This window comes from Notothenia rossii, assembly GCF_949606895.1.
Source record: "Notothenia rossii genome assembly, chromosome: 3".
Lineage (NCBI taxonomy): Eukaryota > Metazoa > Chordata > Actinopteri > Perciformes > Nototheniidae > Notothenia > Notothenia rossii.
Window position 1 is genome coordinate 70,250,912 of NC_136901.1, and position 15,721 is coordinate 70,266,632.

Genomic DNA, 15,721 nt, shown 5'->3' on the forward strand with positions numbered 1-15,721 from the left:
AAAGTGTATTGAGCAGAGCAGGAAACTCAACGCTGTCAACACAAACAGAGAGGAAAGCTAGATGGGAAATCTGCTGAAAGAGCATTTAGCCCGACATTTTGGAAATATATGTTTTCCTTTTTGCAATTCGAACCGCTGTTTCCAATCGCTTAACATTATCCCACTTCTCGCTGCAGCCTGGACAGACGGAAACCTGCTTCTTATCTCACTCTCTGCACATTACACAAAATATTTCCCTTTACGTTTAACTTAAAAAATAGGCTTAAGTCCTGTGAATTATTTAAATATCAGTGTCATTCTCTTCCTCTGTTTATGACCATGTGCTCTTTGTTGTCATTCTCTCTTAAACATATTGACCGTTCTTTCCTTCTCCCAGGTCTTTTTGCGTAGTGCTGCCTTGCTGTTAGGACATCAAATTACAGCAGTGGGACAGGTTCGAGAGTTCAAAGGTCAGAGGTGAGACCAGGGACGGACGGGCAAGCTGAGGTGCATTTTGGGTCTACTTCAGAGCGTCTCTCTCCACCAGCCTTCTGCTCTGATACTTCTCTGTGTTCAAAGGTGCAGCTGCCGCTCTTATAACTTGTGTGACAAAGGTAACCATTCAAAGAGGCTGCTAATGTATAACCTCTGAATTGTTTTCAAACAATGTAACGAGTGTGAATGACTTTATAGACATATGGATTTAAAATAACAGATAATTGAACCCTTGACTGCAGATGCTTTTCAAACAGTGTGTAAATCACCACACGTTCTTATGGAGACCTCTGCTCAAACATCTTTAAGATCCCCCCTGCAGCAGCAATAAAGTCATGAAAACATTTCTGAGCGTTTTTTTGTCTGATGAGGGATGACAGGTAAACAGCCATCCACAGAACACCCAGGAGTGATGAGTAAGACAGCTGAAGGCAAAGCGGGTGTTTTAGGAACAGAAATGTTTGAGAACCTCAGCTCTTTTTGCTACTTCTTTTGTGTTTGTGCATGCATGTGTACGGACACAGCTGTGTGTATGGATCAGTCATGCAGATCTTAGTAGGTTCACGTGAGTCCATTTGCGTGCTGGCATGCACACATGTTGAGTTGTACTGCTCCCGTGACGAGAAGAATAGATAAAAGAGAAAGTGATTCATTTCTCTTTGGCATCCAGACAATGTGGCTCTTCTTTGCGAATTTAGTAATATGTTATTTATTATTTGCATGTACTGCACTTTGGTTTCGACCAAAAATCGTTTTAAAATGTGCTTTATAAATAAAACCTGATTTGATTTGATTCAAACATAGCATTGTATGATTTTAAAAATACTCAGTGAGACAAAATTATGAAAGTAGTTGATTTATTTGACAACAGCAGCACAACATTTCAGAAATGAAATAAGTTATTTTCACATTGTGAATATCACAATGGAAATGTCTTCAGAGAATCAACAGTTGTATTGAAATAAATAAATAAATACATTTTGAGATAAATGGACATAAATAATACTGATAAATAATGTAGAACATTTCTGAGTTGGAAACTGCATAAAAATATATATCTAATACATTCATTTAAAATAACTTTGTATTCAGTAAAAACTGAGGCAGCCCTGTATAAAACAGGAAGTCTTTTTCATTTTTGAATGTTTTTCATTGAGTTAAGTTTCCTGAAGAAACTTATGTATGGATTGAAATGCCGCTTAATGTTTCGGCTCGGAATCATTGTGCAATTGTGTTGAACCTGGAAGAGAAACAGACGGTTAGGGGTTCATTCTCATCTATATTTTTCTGTTGCAGAATGCACAAAGTTAACAGTAAGACTGCAGTGTCTGTCAAAAAAATCGCAGCGTCATATTTTTGTTGCCTCACCGTTCGATTCAGGAACTTAAGGTTCGCCTGAAGTCCTTGGATAATATGCTTGTTCGATTCATTCACCATCACATTGCCAAGAAGGCCCTTCAGCTCTTCGACATAGCGCCACACACAGGAAGACTGCAATAGCAAAATGACGAGGCCTTGTGAGGATATTGTGTCAAATATTATGCACGTGTCATAGCTCAATGTTACAAGAAGAGCAATAGAGACAGAAAAGATGAAGCACTTACTTGATCTGTTTTCATATTCATGGATGGAACAAGCACCCTTGGCTATAAGGACAGAAAATAAATGGATTAGTTTATTAATCATTGGATGTTAAAGTGCTATGGAACTACATTTATATAGAGACGTTGGAATTTAAAATAGTTCCAATATGCAGCATGGAACTGATGTGCTGAACAGGGAGTTATAGCTAATATTTCCAACTCTTGCCCAGATTTTGGACTTTTACATAAAGTATATCTAGTATGTTTAGCTCAAATGTATAGGTTTCAATTTCATAAAACCATGTTACCCTACAACATATAATTTTCACTCAAGAAATAACAGCAAAGTAAATAAGCTGTAGTGTGATCATTTAAATGCATTTAACTCACCAATGAGATGTTGGCTGGGCCCAGTTCTTTCAGTTCATTCAGTCCTTTTATAATCTCTGTGTACACTTTCTTGTTGTCGTTACTGTGGCAGAGATGCAGCAGGACAACAAGTGCAAACACCACCTTCATCTTAGTGCAGTCTTTCTCTCTTCCTTTTACAGCTTCTCTTGTTGTCTTAAGTGTGAGTGATGATGTGAGATAAGTATCTGCCAATTCTTTTTATACACAGAGGTCAGAGAGGAAAAGGAAATGACTGACGTCTTAGTTAACACCCACTTGGAAATAATAAGGTTTTTTAGAAATGTATTCCAATGTGTAAATTGCATATTTTAAAGGTTATGAGAAACCCGGCCAATTTCGTTCGAACTTTCTAATCTTGTTAGCCACCTGATCTCATCTTCCACCACAAAAAAAAGGTTACTCCTCTCTGGCTGCAAAAAGGAACTGAAACTGCATTTCAATTTACAAACCTGTGTTCGACTTTATTATTTTTTTTATTAACAAAACATTTATATATCAGTTTTTACCCATTACTAAATGAACCTCAGGACATATGTTGTGAGGGAGTGACACAATCTGGTTTCACTGCATTCTTCAAGAAGAAATTGTGGAAGAGATAATAGGGCTCTAAATATTCACTGTGCTACATTGCACACTTTTGCAGGTAGCACAATGTTACTAGAAAGTACTAGAAAGGATCTAAGAACTGTGTGAACAAATAACAGTGACTTCCCTGTTTGAATACAATACAACTCATTGTCCTTTGTTGTGCTATACTGTAAAGGTTTTTTATTATTTGTCCATGAGTGGTCAATGTTATCAGACTGAAAAACTGTATATCATCATCTTAACTTTTTTTTTAACTGGACTTTTTTCAACTGGACTACCCCAGTATCTGCTGATGTCACATCGAGAAGTGGTCTGTGACCTCGTAAATAACTATTTTACTCTCTCAAGGGGCTGCCATAAAGCAAACCTCTTTCATTCAGTCGTGCTGGAGGCACTGTGTTTAACTTCAATATCGTGAGGTGTGGCAATTATCATAAATGTACCACATCTTACAGATAATATCTACAAAGTAAGCATGCCCACTTCATTAAGAAACATGTCTTTCACTTTGATCAGAGGAAGCACCATCGAGAGCAAAATAAAGCATTCTTAGAGTGAGGGGAAGCTCGTTCTTGAAGAGTGAAAAAAACTGAATCTTCTGCTTTATTTGCCCCAGCTCTCCCAACACCTTAGTTTCTGTGTGTTTACACAGATATGTAAATATCAATAACGGGGATTTCATAGTTTCACAAGTCCAGTTAATTAGTAATGCTGCTGACTCATTTGTTTTCCAATGGTGCTTTTTGGTTTATCTTTTCAATCTATTTGTCAGACAGAGGGTGGGGATATACCCCACTCTACCTGCTCCCAGTGATGTCATGGTGTCACGTTGTTGGCACAAGCAGGTGAAACTCAATTCAATGTACAATATCTTATAGGTTTCTTTCATTTATGTTCGAACATACCGGGTGTCTGAAGTCCACTTATCCTCCAGCACCTGGACTCAGCAGGATCCTACGCCAGGATCCTGTTTGTAGACTTCAGCTCTGCCTTCAACACAATAATCCCGGCTCTGCTACATCACAAGTTATCCCCGCTGCGCGTGCCCGACTCCACCTGCAGGGGATCACAGACTTCCTGTCTGACAGGAAGCAGCGCGTGGAGCTGGGGATACACGTCTCAGACCCTTAGACATGGACCACTGGTTCCCCTCAATGCTGCGTTCTTTCCCCTCTGCTCTTCTCCCTGTACACCAACAGCTGCACCTCCACTCACCAGTCAGAAAAGCTCCTGAAGTTCAAAGACCACACCACCCTCATCAGATCATCTCTGGTCTGCATACAGATGGGAGATAATAATCTGGTGACTTGGTTGATAACAATTTAGAGCTGAACTTTCTAAGGACACTGGAAATGGTTGTACATTTCTGTAAGAATGCAGGCCCACCCGCCCCCATCTCCGTCTGACCACCCAGTCCAGCCAATGGAGTCTTTCGGCCCCCTGGGAACCATCATTGGCCATAACCTCAGGTTTAACCTGCCAAAGACGATGATGCTGAACTTCTACACCGCCATCATTGGGTCCATCCTCACCCCCTCCAACAACCTGTACACCTCTTTCTTTACAGCAGCTTCTTCCCAAATGAATAAAGCCTGGACCACCTCTGACGCTGTCTCTTTAACTCCCCTAATAATCACATTACATTAACGCGTATCATGTGAACCATTCCTCAAAATACTGTAAACCTCGCACATTCACTGTATTTGTCTGGTGGTACTTCATTGTTTGTATATTTGTATTTCTTGTAAACATTTATTTGTATTTCTAATTATATAATAGTTGTTATAAATAGCTTTATATTAGTTCCATATTTACTCCGGTTTTACAACTGAATTCCTCTTACTGTGTTTGTGTATGTACCAATGTGCACCGAAGCAAATGTTGCATATCCACGATACATGTAGCAGTAAAAGTGACATCATTGAAGTGTACAATGCAATATATACTCAGTAAAAGTAGAACTGAATTTTTGTCGAAATTAATCAATTTAAAAAACATAAGATTATACCTGCTACACACAGGCCATTCTTTTTGCCATCAAATGCTGACTTAAAAAAAATGCTTTATGCAAGCTCTGCTGTGTCCAAACATTTCTAGTGTGTGTTTGGTTTTAACTTGAGTTATGTGGTGGGAGCCAGGCCAGCTTTGCAGAAAAGTTGGAAACAAAACTCAGAAAAAACCTAAACATACTGTACCTCAGTATCACCAAAGCTTGGTTTGGGTAGGGGCAGCGGGAAAGCCGATGTTTGCTAACCATAAATAACTCTTAGGAATTAGGGATAAATCAACACAACAGGTTATCTGTTTGCCACGACACAGGTGAATCCCAATTTAAGCAATTTTAACTCTTTGAATTGAATTCTTTAATCCCATTGTTTTGACAAATGTAGATCTTTACGTAACCACAAGATCGGTTATATATACAGTACCAGTCAAAAGTTTGGACACACCTTCTCATTCAATGGTTTTTGTTTATTTTAATGTTTTTCTGCTTTGTAGATTAATACTATAAAATAACACATGGAATTACCTAGTTAACAAAAAAGTGTTAGGATATCCAGAATATGATTTTTATTTTATATTCTTCAAAGTAGCCCCCTTTTGCCTTGATGACAGCTTTGCACATCTGGGCTTCTCTCAGTCAGCTTCATGAGGTAGTCACCTGGAATGGTTTTCAATTAACACGTGTGCCTTGTCAGGAGTCAATTTGTGGAATTTCTTGACTTCTGAATGTGTTTGAGACCATCAGTTGTGTTGTGAGGTAGGGTTAGTACACATTAGATAGCACTATTTGACTACTGTTGTAATCCATATTATGGCAAGAACGACTCAACTCAGTAAAGAGAAAGGACCGTCCATCATCACTTTAAGAGATGAAGGCCAGTCGATCCGGAAAATGTCAAGAACTTTAAATGTGTCCTCAAGTGCAGTCGCAAAAACCACCAAACTCTATGATAAAACTGGCTTTCACGAGGACCCCCCGGGAAAGGAAGAGCAAGAGTTACCTTTGCTGCAGAGGATAAATACATCAAAGTCACCAGCCTCAGAAACCACATTTTTAAATTAAATTAAAGCACCTCAGATTAGAGCCCACATAAATGATCACAGAGCTCAAGTAGCAGACAATCTCAACATCCACTGTTCAGAGGAGACTGCGTGAATCAGGCCTTCGTGGTCCAATTGAACAAGAAGAAGAAGAGAAATGTTTGGGCCAAGAAACACAAGGATTGGACATTAGACCAGTGGAAATCTGTACTTTGGTCTGATTAGTCCAAATTTGAGATTTTTGGTTCCAATCGCCGTGTCATTGTGAGACACAGAGGAGGTGAGTGGGTGGTTTCTGCATGTGTGGTTCCCCCCGTGAAGCATGGAGGAGGAAGTGTGAGGGTGTCACTGTTGGTGATGTATTCAGCATTCAAGGCACACTTAACCAGAATGTGTACCGCAGCATTCTGCAGTAGCCAGCAAAATATAAATCATATTCTGGATTTTTTAACAGTTTTTAGTTTACTAGATAATTCCATATATGTTCTTTTATAATTTTGATGTCTTCAGTATAAATCTACAATGTAGAACACAATTAAAGAAATAAAAAATGTCTTACTGGTAGTGTATAAATACAGAAAGTGCAGCCTCAATCATTTCCAGTTTGACTAATTCACAGTGTTTTGACCGAAGTTTGGCCTTTCCCCAAGCCACCTTCATGATTGAATAAAATTAGCCTGGACTGGAAATAAGGTCAGATAAATTAGTAATCGAGCTGTGATGACCAGAGTCATAACCCAAGATGCAAGATGTTACCTTTACTGTCTTTTTAGATATTTTGAGCTGCAAGTCATGACTCATACTGTATCTAATAGTGAGATGCTGTTGCAATGTCTGCCACTACATCATGGAAGTGAGTTGTTGGGTTTTGTCTAACACCATCAGTTGATGAAGCATCAGATGAGTGTGCAGGTGTCAGTTTGAGGGAAGATTGATGGGAACATCAGTGTTCAAGAGGGGAATTGTTGCACGGAGGAAAAGACCAGTGCCAGGAACATTGCAGAAAAGATCTACAAACGTAACTTAACTCAAAAAAGTGCTTGCAACTGCAGCTTGGTTTAATGAAAATGCTGTGATCAGGGAATTGTTAGTCCATTCACAGACCTGACAAAAAGGTTGGCAGATGGTTATCAGATAGTGGGCACTGGGCGTTGATGCTGTTCAGTAATCCAGCCACAGTGATGGTGGTGGACAAACAAATGCTTGCACAGTCTCACACTGATACACGGTTAGACTTTCTGAGGAAATGGGAAAGATTTCACCAGGTTCGCCCTTGTGCGTGGTAGAGATTCACACAGGAAAGCTGATGCTCTGCTCACTGATGTCACAAAGTAGCGGCTCATGGAAAGTTAAACGTGTGAGTTTAGGACCTGAATGTAATGTGAGTGAGCCTGAGACTGCTGACTACAGGCGGGGAATAACTTTGGTCAACTCATGAGAGATGGCGTGTTGATAAAACACGCCATCTCATTTATCCTAAAACTTGGCACCTTGCCTTCCTGCCTACCGCTGTCACAAAGTGCATGCAAGGTAGCTTACTTGCTGAGACTGTATTTGTATGTGAATCGCGCACCACTTCAGAGATTGCTTTAGGAAACACATTAACTTAAGACAGGGCTGTCCAAACTGTTTCACCGAGGGCCACATACAGAACAAATATACGAAGGGGTGAGCCACTCACTAGAAATGAGGTATATTGCCTCATAAGTTAGAACAATTAATCAAATGGAGGTAAATTATGCTTAATACTTGAATATGCTTTAAGAAAAACAACAGCCTACATCACAGCTCTCATTAGGGTTTCATTTATTTTGTTTGCAGCTCATTCCTTACAACAGGAGCCTCAGAGTGATTATCACAAGAGGAAATAGAAAGGGTTTATTTCAAGCGTGTTATGAAAATAAGTTATCAGGCTTTTTTCTTATCAACTTAGATTTGATAGAAAATGTTTTCAACTTTAATTGACTGAATTTGTTTGAAAAGTGGGCTTCTTAACACATGAATACTGTGTACTATCTGCTTTCATCTATATTTAATAAGTACAAAACAAGACAAGCACAAGTTTCTTTGTGGGCCATACTCCATTATGTTTTTTTAATAAGCTGAGGGCCGATTCAAAATGGCATGCAGGCTGTAGTTTGGACACCCCTAACTAAGACTTAAGAGTTAAATAATATTTTCTCTCAGGTAACCAAAATAACTACATCATCCCTTTGATAATGCAGAAACTGAGCTATGACTGGATATTACGTACATTTTAGTGATGATATACAAGAGGGTGTCCTCCGCTAACGTCAATATTTTCTACAATGAACACCTTTGGCTGTGTCATCATGCTAATATGCTCATGACTTATATCAATTTTCTCTTGAACTGGGACCACAGTGAAAACCCAGGAAAATGATAAAACAATCAAAGAAATCCTTCGTGTTACTGATAAAGGTAGATCGGAGGATGGCTCGCACAAAATTAGAAACATCTCTTTCACTTACTTTGATAAAAATTCAGCCAGTAGCTCCAGTGAATACAAGTGACAAGTTAAACCTGAATGGAGAGCAAAAGGGTGGGGTCACGGGAAGTATTTCTAAGGTTTTGTTAATCAGTCACCAGATCTCTGTGACGACTTGGGCACACAACAAAATGATAAGACCCAAATGCACGACTCCAGACAAAAAAGGACGGTTCAAAAAAGGAATTTACTTGATGTGCAGGCCAATACAAACACTCATAGCAAACATGGACTCCAAAAAATGACTTACTAAATACTAACAAAACTTACTCTAGCACAGATATCAACTGGCTGACATATCACAAATAACATTTGTAAGGCTCAAACGCTGGAAGGCTCGACTCTAAGGCTTGAACGATCTGGCGCTTGGGTCTGGCAAAGAGAAAAACACAGACTAAACACAGGGGCTCTACGGGTGCAAACAATAAGGGCGGCGCAGGTGATCAGGTCAGTGAAGAACACAAATGGGTAGGAGTCAAACTACCTGAAATGAGAGGGGAGATTAGTGCCAAAGTAAAACAGGGAATGACAGACAACAAAAGGGTTAGCAGACGTGGACTTGACAATATTAACTTAACCGAGAAATAATACTAATACAAATAAACAAGGATAAAAAAAACTAACAAATCTGACGAGACACAACAATCTCTTTTCTGGTGGATAGCAGAAGACCTTAAAGACACTTTATTTAGTTTTTTCCTTTAATCTGTCACTCATTCGTTATACCATACAATGGGACTGGGACCTTCACCTCAGGGAGAGACAGGAGAACAGGTGGAGAGCTGGAGGTAACACTGTTAACCCGCTATTGAAAAATATATTTTAATCTCAGAGGTTCATATAGATTCAAAAATAAAACCAATTTGATTATTCTTTGATATAGACAAACCCATGTTACTCTATACTAGGTGTGCCTTTAGTGTAAAGTCTACTCTGGTGTGTATTTCAGATTCTTAGTATTATATTATTCTTCGTTTTTTATCTTCATTTTAGTTGAACAACCTCTCAGCTGTCATAACATTTTGTGGCACGTTGCATAAACCACATACTTCCTTTATCAGCACAGTTGCACAGACACTGTGATTTAATCTCATTTTGGGGCAAAGATAAGTCCTGAAAAGTCCTTTCATTTCATTTCATTTGAAATGGTGTAATATTAAAACCCTGAAAGAAACAAGAGTGAGTACAAAACATATAGTATGAAATATTAGGTTATGTAATAGGCCTTATCCGAAGAATGTGAATGTGATGTGATATGCTTTAAGTAGTTTACGAAACACTGCCTACTGCTATTTTATCTGTGAAAATAAAACATGAAAGTGGTTTGAGACATCGTACAAGCTTGTGTCGAATATCAAAATGTCTTCCTATTTTTAGAATAACCCAGTCACGCCATTCATTCAACATCACCCCTACTGCTTATGAAGCTTATCACACATCATTGAGGAATCATCACGTGACAACCCACACTGAGCAGGACTTCATTCTTCCTCTCTAGCCCCACCAAGTGTTTAATTGTCTTATTTTCAGCTGATATCTCTCAAAAATAAAGCGTCTGGTGTCTTTTTTTGACAGCAACTGGATAAAACGCTTCACGAACAAGGCACTCATCAGATAGTGAACTGTTCTGGTCACTTTATTCCACATCAGTTGTCTACTTTAGCCTTTTTCCTTCAACGCTTTCAGAGTGATGGTCAGTCCTCCAGCGTCGCAGAGCTGAAACTCCTCCTCGGCTGCATCCTGAACTGAGGCCGCTCCATCTTCTTCTTCCACATCTGCTTCCTCAAAGTCATCCGGATACTCCACCTGATCTGAGGCATCAGGAAATACTGTAGAGAGAAGGAAAAGTGAAAAGCTTCTGTTTGATCATTCCTGTCTATGTGAACTTCTGAACAACTTATTAGGAAACTCTCTATGTTGAAGAACATGTTAAATACTTTATAGATTGGACACTTAGAGGAATCACAGCTATGTTTTTCATCAGCAAGCTGTTTTGTAAAATGTAAAACTTGATTTCGACAATGAGACAACAGTGTAATTACGTGGCAAACTGATATTCTGAGATCTCCTTAAAGTTCGACATTTTCTCTGCCTATCCATGTCTGTGTAGGTGCACCAAGAGGCCGAACCTGTGCCTTTACCTTTGTATAGGGCCATATCTGATAGTGTGGTATTCATTTACACTTACATTTGCGTCAAGCATAAATTAAGTTATATTATCTAGTTTTAATGTGTTTCCCAGGAATTTAGACTAACTACTAAATGGGGTAAAGGGGATATGACATAATTGACAAGACACCAAATGAAACGCACCGTTACATTGAATACAATTGCTGATTTCTCTGAAATGTAATATTGTTAAAAAAGGTGTGAGATAATGTAAGTGGACAACAAACTATGTAACAAAGGTCTAATTATTAAAATCCTTAAGCATCATTTTGAATATTATTACATCCGAGTGCTTCTTCTTCTTTCACTGATAAGAAGGTGTTACGCAGTATGTTTCTACATTACCAATAGACTCAGCTGATTCGCTCCTCATTGTCGACCCAGAGTTGTCACTGCACTCCTCAAGAGAGGACAAACTCTCGTCTTCATCAAAGTCCTCGGGATACTGGCAGTCACTGTGGTTGTGCTCTCCAACACACAAATCATGATGATGTTCCTCCTCAACGTCGCTGGAGCAGGCCTCCATGTTGTGCTCTTGTCCTGCTGTGTTAGTGTCACCGCTCTTCACAGGAACACAGTCACTCTGTGTGTGTTCCATAGACTCCAGATGATCATGCACACAGGCACTGTTGAGTATACAGGCAGCCGTTGGCCTGTTTTCTGGGTTGAGGCAGAGCATCGTCTGGATCAAAGAGGAGATGTTGTCAGAGAAGATGTTGGGCACTGGATCAAACTCTCCTTTGGTGATCTTGTAGAACAGACTCAGCAGGTTGGTGGCTGCAAACGGAGGTCTGAGAGCGCAGAGCTCATACAGCAGACAGCCCAGAGCCCAGATGTCAGACTTGGTGCTGTATGGGACGTCCTGGCAGAGCTCAGGACTGAGGTAGCTCGGTGTCCCAACACATGTGGAGGCCATGTCAGCTGTGTTGGTCATTACTCTGGATATCCCAAAGTCCCCTAGCTTCACCATGCCTTGCTTAGTTAGCAGTACATTTGATGTTTTGATGTCCCTGTGTAGTATCTTAGCTGTGTGTATGTAATCCAGAGCCACAGCAACTTGTACAAACCACCCCATTAGAGTGTCCTCTGTGAAGAACTCATTTGGTTTCCTCTGCTTCACTTTGTCATCTAGTGTCCCACCATCGCAGTAGTTCATCACAATGTAAATAAATCCATCAGAGCTAACAAAGGCATCGCTGCATGTGACTACATGAGGGTGCTGCAGACTCCTGATGATCTCAGCTTCCTGCAGGATTGTCCTCTGAGTGTTTGTCCTCCTTGTGCTCTCTACCTTTATCCTCTTCACCGCGTGCAGGCTCTTGCTCTCTACGTGCCTCATTAGGAACACTTCCGCAGCTCCTCCCCTGCCCAAACACAACACCTGCTCGTACTTCTCCATCTTTCAGTCTGCTGACGATGACAAACAAGTATTTCCAAAAATCATTAGTGTCAAGGTAAGCAGCGCTTTAACACAAGACGGATGTCAACACTCGTCACGCAGCGTCTGTGTGGAGTCTCGTTGCCACGGTAACAACCTTGCTCCGACGCCGCGAAACCGGAACAGAGAAAGAAAAACCGACGAATACGACGTTTATTTTAATAACAGTTTTAACAACAGACAGAAAATGAACCCCTTGTATTCAACTCTGTGGCAATCCGTGTATCTACCGTCCATTTGTTTTTCCTTATTAAACAAGTAAACGGAAGAGCGTCTGAGCGGCGTTTTTAGCTTTTTACCTTACTCAGGCCCAATCGCAAACCGCCCCTTACACCCTACACACTACCCCTCCGTTTGCGCGTTCGCGCGGAGGGTCCGCCACATTAATTGCTGTCCCAAACCAACGAGTGTGGCGCGGTGTGGAGGGGGAGTGGGCTATCAAGCCCTCAAACAGCGAGTCTGCATCGGTGCTGACTTGAGACCATAGACTGTATATATAAAGCTTGAGACCAGTCTTGTCTCTACCTGACCGGTCTCAACGCTGTGTGTGTCCGTCAGGAAACACGCTGTGTACAAGTAGTTCCAGCAAACATCCACTGATAAATTACGATGTTAACAACCTCATGATAACCTCATATGCTTTTAACTTAGGATCATACAGTGTTTAGTCTAGAAAAAGGTAAATGTGTGCCTTTTATTATAAATTTGTGTATATTTACAGGCTGTTGCAAAAACTAAGAAGCTTATAAAAATCAGGTTTAAAACTAAAAGAGCTTTACAAAAAAAACAATTAAAGATGTTTGGAGTTTTATTTGAGTTATTAATTTACATTTTTTGTCAAAGAGTTACAGTTACGGCATTTCCTGTTTCTACCGGAGAGAGGGGAGTTTGTCCCAAAGCTTGCCGCTGTATTTATACCCTTAACCCTTAATAATGGAGGGAACTTCATTCAGCTGCGAGTGTACCTTTATTAATCCCTGTGGGGAAATTCAGTAGTTCAAACAGCAACAGGGTAATAATGAAAAACAGGACAGCAGAGATTCACACAGATAAATAAAATCAAAGATAAAAATAAAAATGATGAAAAACTATGAAATAAGAAATGAATTACAAATAAAAATGAGCATATATAGCGACACAATAAATATAGTTTATTGAATAATAAATGAATATGTGAATAATAATAGTGATTGACAGCTGATAGGAATAATATGATTGTTAATAGTATCATATTCATTCAGAGAAATATCGATGAGACAGTTAATGCATGTACTTATTGCAGCAGTCTGCATATATTCAACCCGATATCACGGCAAGACGTGAACATGTGACGATTTACCATGCTGGGAGACGTGAAGATGTCACGATGTCGTCCCTTCAAACGTGACAGTTACACGGTATTGTTAACCCATGTTAACCAGTGGAGAAATAACCGGAAATTCCAAGCAAATGCTACCCCGACGGTCGGTTGTTATTGTCAATATTAATGTAATAATGATTTATTTTGTAATAGTCACACTCCATTACACCTATTTTCTTGTTTCCCCAGCTGGTCGACACCTCTTTTAGCAGAAACAAAGGCTACATTAATGTATTAAATCGATGTTAATCCATGCGTGTGGATGTGGAATTAACGGACGTGACGTTGTGCTTTTGAGTTGCCAGGCAACAGCTTCGTTTCATGTTAATTTACAAACTACAACCGTAGTTATATTTAAAAATATGTTAGAAGGCCTCACGAAATACTTTAATGCAAATTAAAATGTAAATGTGAAGGAATGTGTGTATAACAAAATACATCGCTGATAAACGAAACCGGAAACTGGCAGCTCGATGATTTGGATGGTTTAGCAACAGTGCATGCTGGGATTTGGTGTTTATGTGATGTGAAATCTGAAAACGTTTTTAAAAAATAATACTTTATTCCAAGTGTGCTTGCTTTTCTCTTTGAAAGTCATCATATAACAGCATTGTAATACACGTTTCAGCTGCATTAAATATTGCATATCTGCCGTAGTTCTCTATTTATAGAGCCCTGCTGAGAAGACTTCTGGACAAACAGGAAGAACTGCCGCCAAAACTGAAAACGTGACGTGGATCATAAATATATAAGCAATTAAACAACATCTTACATTGACAAATGTTAAGCCAACACATATTACTGCGATGAAAAATATGCAATTTTTATTCATTGTTCATCTAACAAAGGTACGTCAAAAAGTGCATAAAAACACAACAAATTAGCATTAATTTAACAGAATCTGAGGCATCTCAAAGTGCATTAAAAAAAGTGCACAGTTGTAGCATTACATTTGTTTGCTTTAGAAGTCAAACATTCAGGTTATTTGTTTTGAACCAGGCACATCACAAAGTGCATTTAACTGAATACAATAATAGCAGTCTTAATAAATGTCCTCACATATAAAATTGGATACATATGACACATGCACATCAAAAAGTTTTAAAGACAGTTAAAGAGCACCAATGTAACAAAAAGAGGTAGTACTATAGCAATACTATTTTTTCACTTTTCAAGTAAAAACAAAAAAATCATACGCTTGGTCACATTTTACCCAGACACATTACAAAGTGCATTTAAATGAATACAAAAAGAACTGTCTCAGTGCACAAACCCATGGTCGTGAACAGTGGACTGAAGGGTTTGACAGTAGTTACCCTTATCCCGTGTTATGCATAACACAGGATAAGAGTAACTACATATGAATGAATACTACACTACACGTCTACTATAGTAAACTAGGTGCTTACTATCACCTAATTTGTGATTTGTCATTGCTGACTTTCTCAATAGGAGAAGTGACATTGTTGGTTTTGAAATAGAGGAGTGATTTTTGGATCATAGAATGTCAATGCAATCCTAAAATATTGGGGAAGAGTGCTGTCAGTCAGGGAGCAGCGAGTGATGCTTTTTATTGAGTTCATGTGTGAAAAGCTTGATTCACATTTGTATGTTGATACAAAAATACTGAGCACACAGATCGCTACTTTCTGAACGTTAGGGAACTGCTGTTTTTTGACATCACTCCAAAACTTCGCTGGCCCGTTAGTGCGCTGCTCTTGTGCCATGCATGTTCCCCTCGTCGATGCAGGGGACCACTTACTTTGCTCTGGTTGATACGTCCCCCTCTATTGCAACAGTGAAGGGGTCTCTGGCAAAGCCCATCACCTCTGTGGGCAGAGCAAGTCCAATCGACCGGCAAAGTTCTCTTTCAACCTCGCAATGAAATCTGTCAACACATCCGTGATTTGTGCCGGGGATGTGATGTGTTTGGGGAGCGTCGGAAAATGCAGCATCCGACCCGTACTCAAGTCGGTTGCGAAAAGGTCCAGCTTGACTTGGAATGTGCGCATCTGCTCCACAAGATCAATCACCGTTTTTTCTCTGTATAAGCTTCAGAGTTGAGGGAGACATGTTTTAGAGTTGCTATCATAGGACCACCGTTACCACCACTAGATGCACTTTCAAAAAACGTGCTGCGTTGT

At 39.6% G+C, this 15,721-nt stretch overlaps 3 protein-coding genes across 3 annotated transcripts in view; all 3 read right to left on the minus strand.

Moving 5' to 3' along the window:
- LOC307032366 (D(1) dopamine receptor-like) overlaps positions 1-369 on the minus strand; it is a 6,351-nt gene extending 5,982 nt beyond the window's left edge. The window contains exon 1 of the mRNA XM_079670273.1: positions 1-369. This exon is cut by the window's left edge and continues 1,559 nt beyond it. The gene's annotated coding sequence lies outside the window, so the exon portion shown is untranslated.
- Positions 370-1,434: 1,065 nt separating this feature from the next.
- Positions 1,435-2,614, minus strand: LOC307031478 (uncharacterized protein). The gene is made up of 4 exons (XM_079668607.1): positions 2,448-2,614; positions 2,079-2,120; positions 1,843-1,965; positions 1,435-1,714 (listed from the first exon to the last, which is right to left on the minus strand). Exons 1-4 carry the CDS (start codon positions 2,574-2,576, stop codon positions 1,607-1,609), a joined length of 402 nt encoding a protein of 133 aa, XP_079524733.1. The 5' UTR covers positions 2,577-2,614; the 3' UTR covers positions 1,435-1,606.
- Positions 2,615-8,778: 6,164 nt separating this feature from the next.
- On the minus strand, positions 8,779-12,765 carry nek12 (NIMA-related kinase 12). The gene is made up of 2 exons (XM_079668215.1): positions 11,125-12,765; positions 8,779-10,439 (listed from the first exon to the last, which is right to left on the minus strand). The coding sequence occupies exons 1-2, from the start codon at positions 12,176-12,178 to the stop codon at positions 10,270-10,272; spliced, it is 1,224 nt and encodes a 407-aa protein (XP_079524341.1). The 5' UTR covers positions 12,179-12,765; the 3' UTR covers positions 8,779-10,269.
- Positions 12,766-15,721: the final 2,956 nt, after the last annotated feature.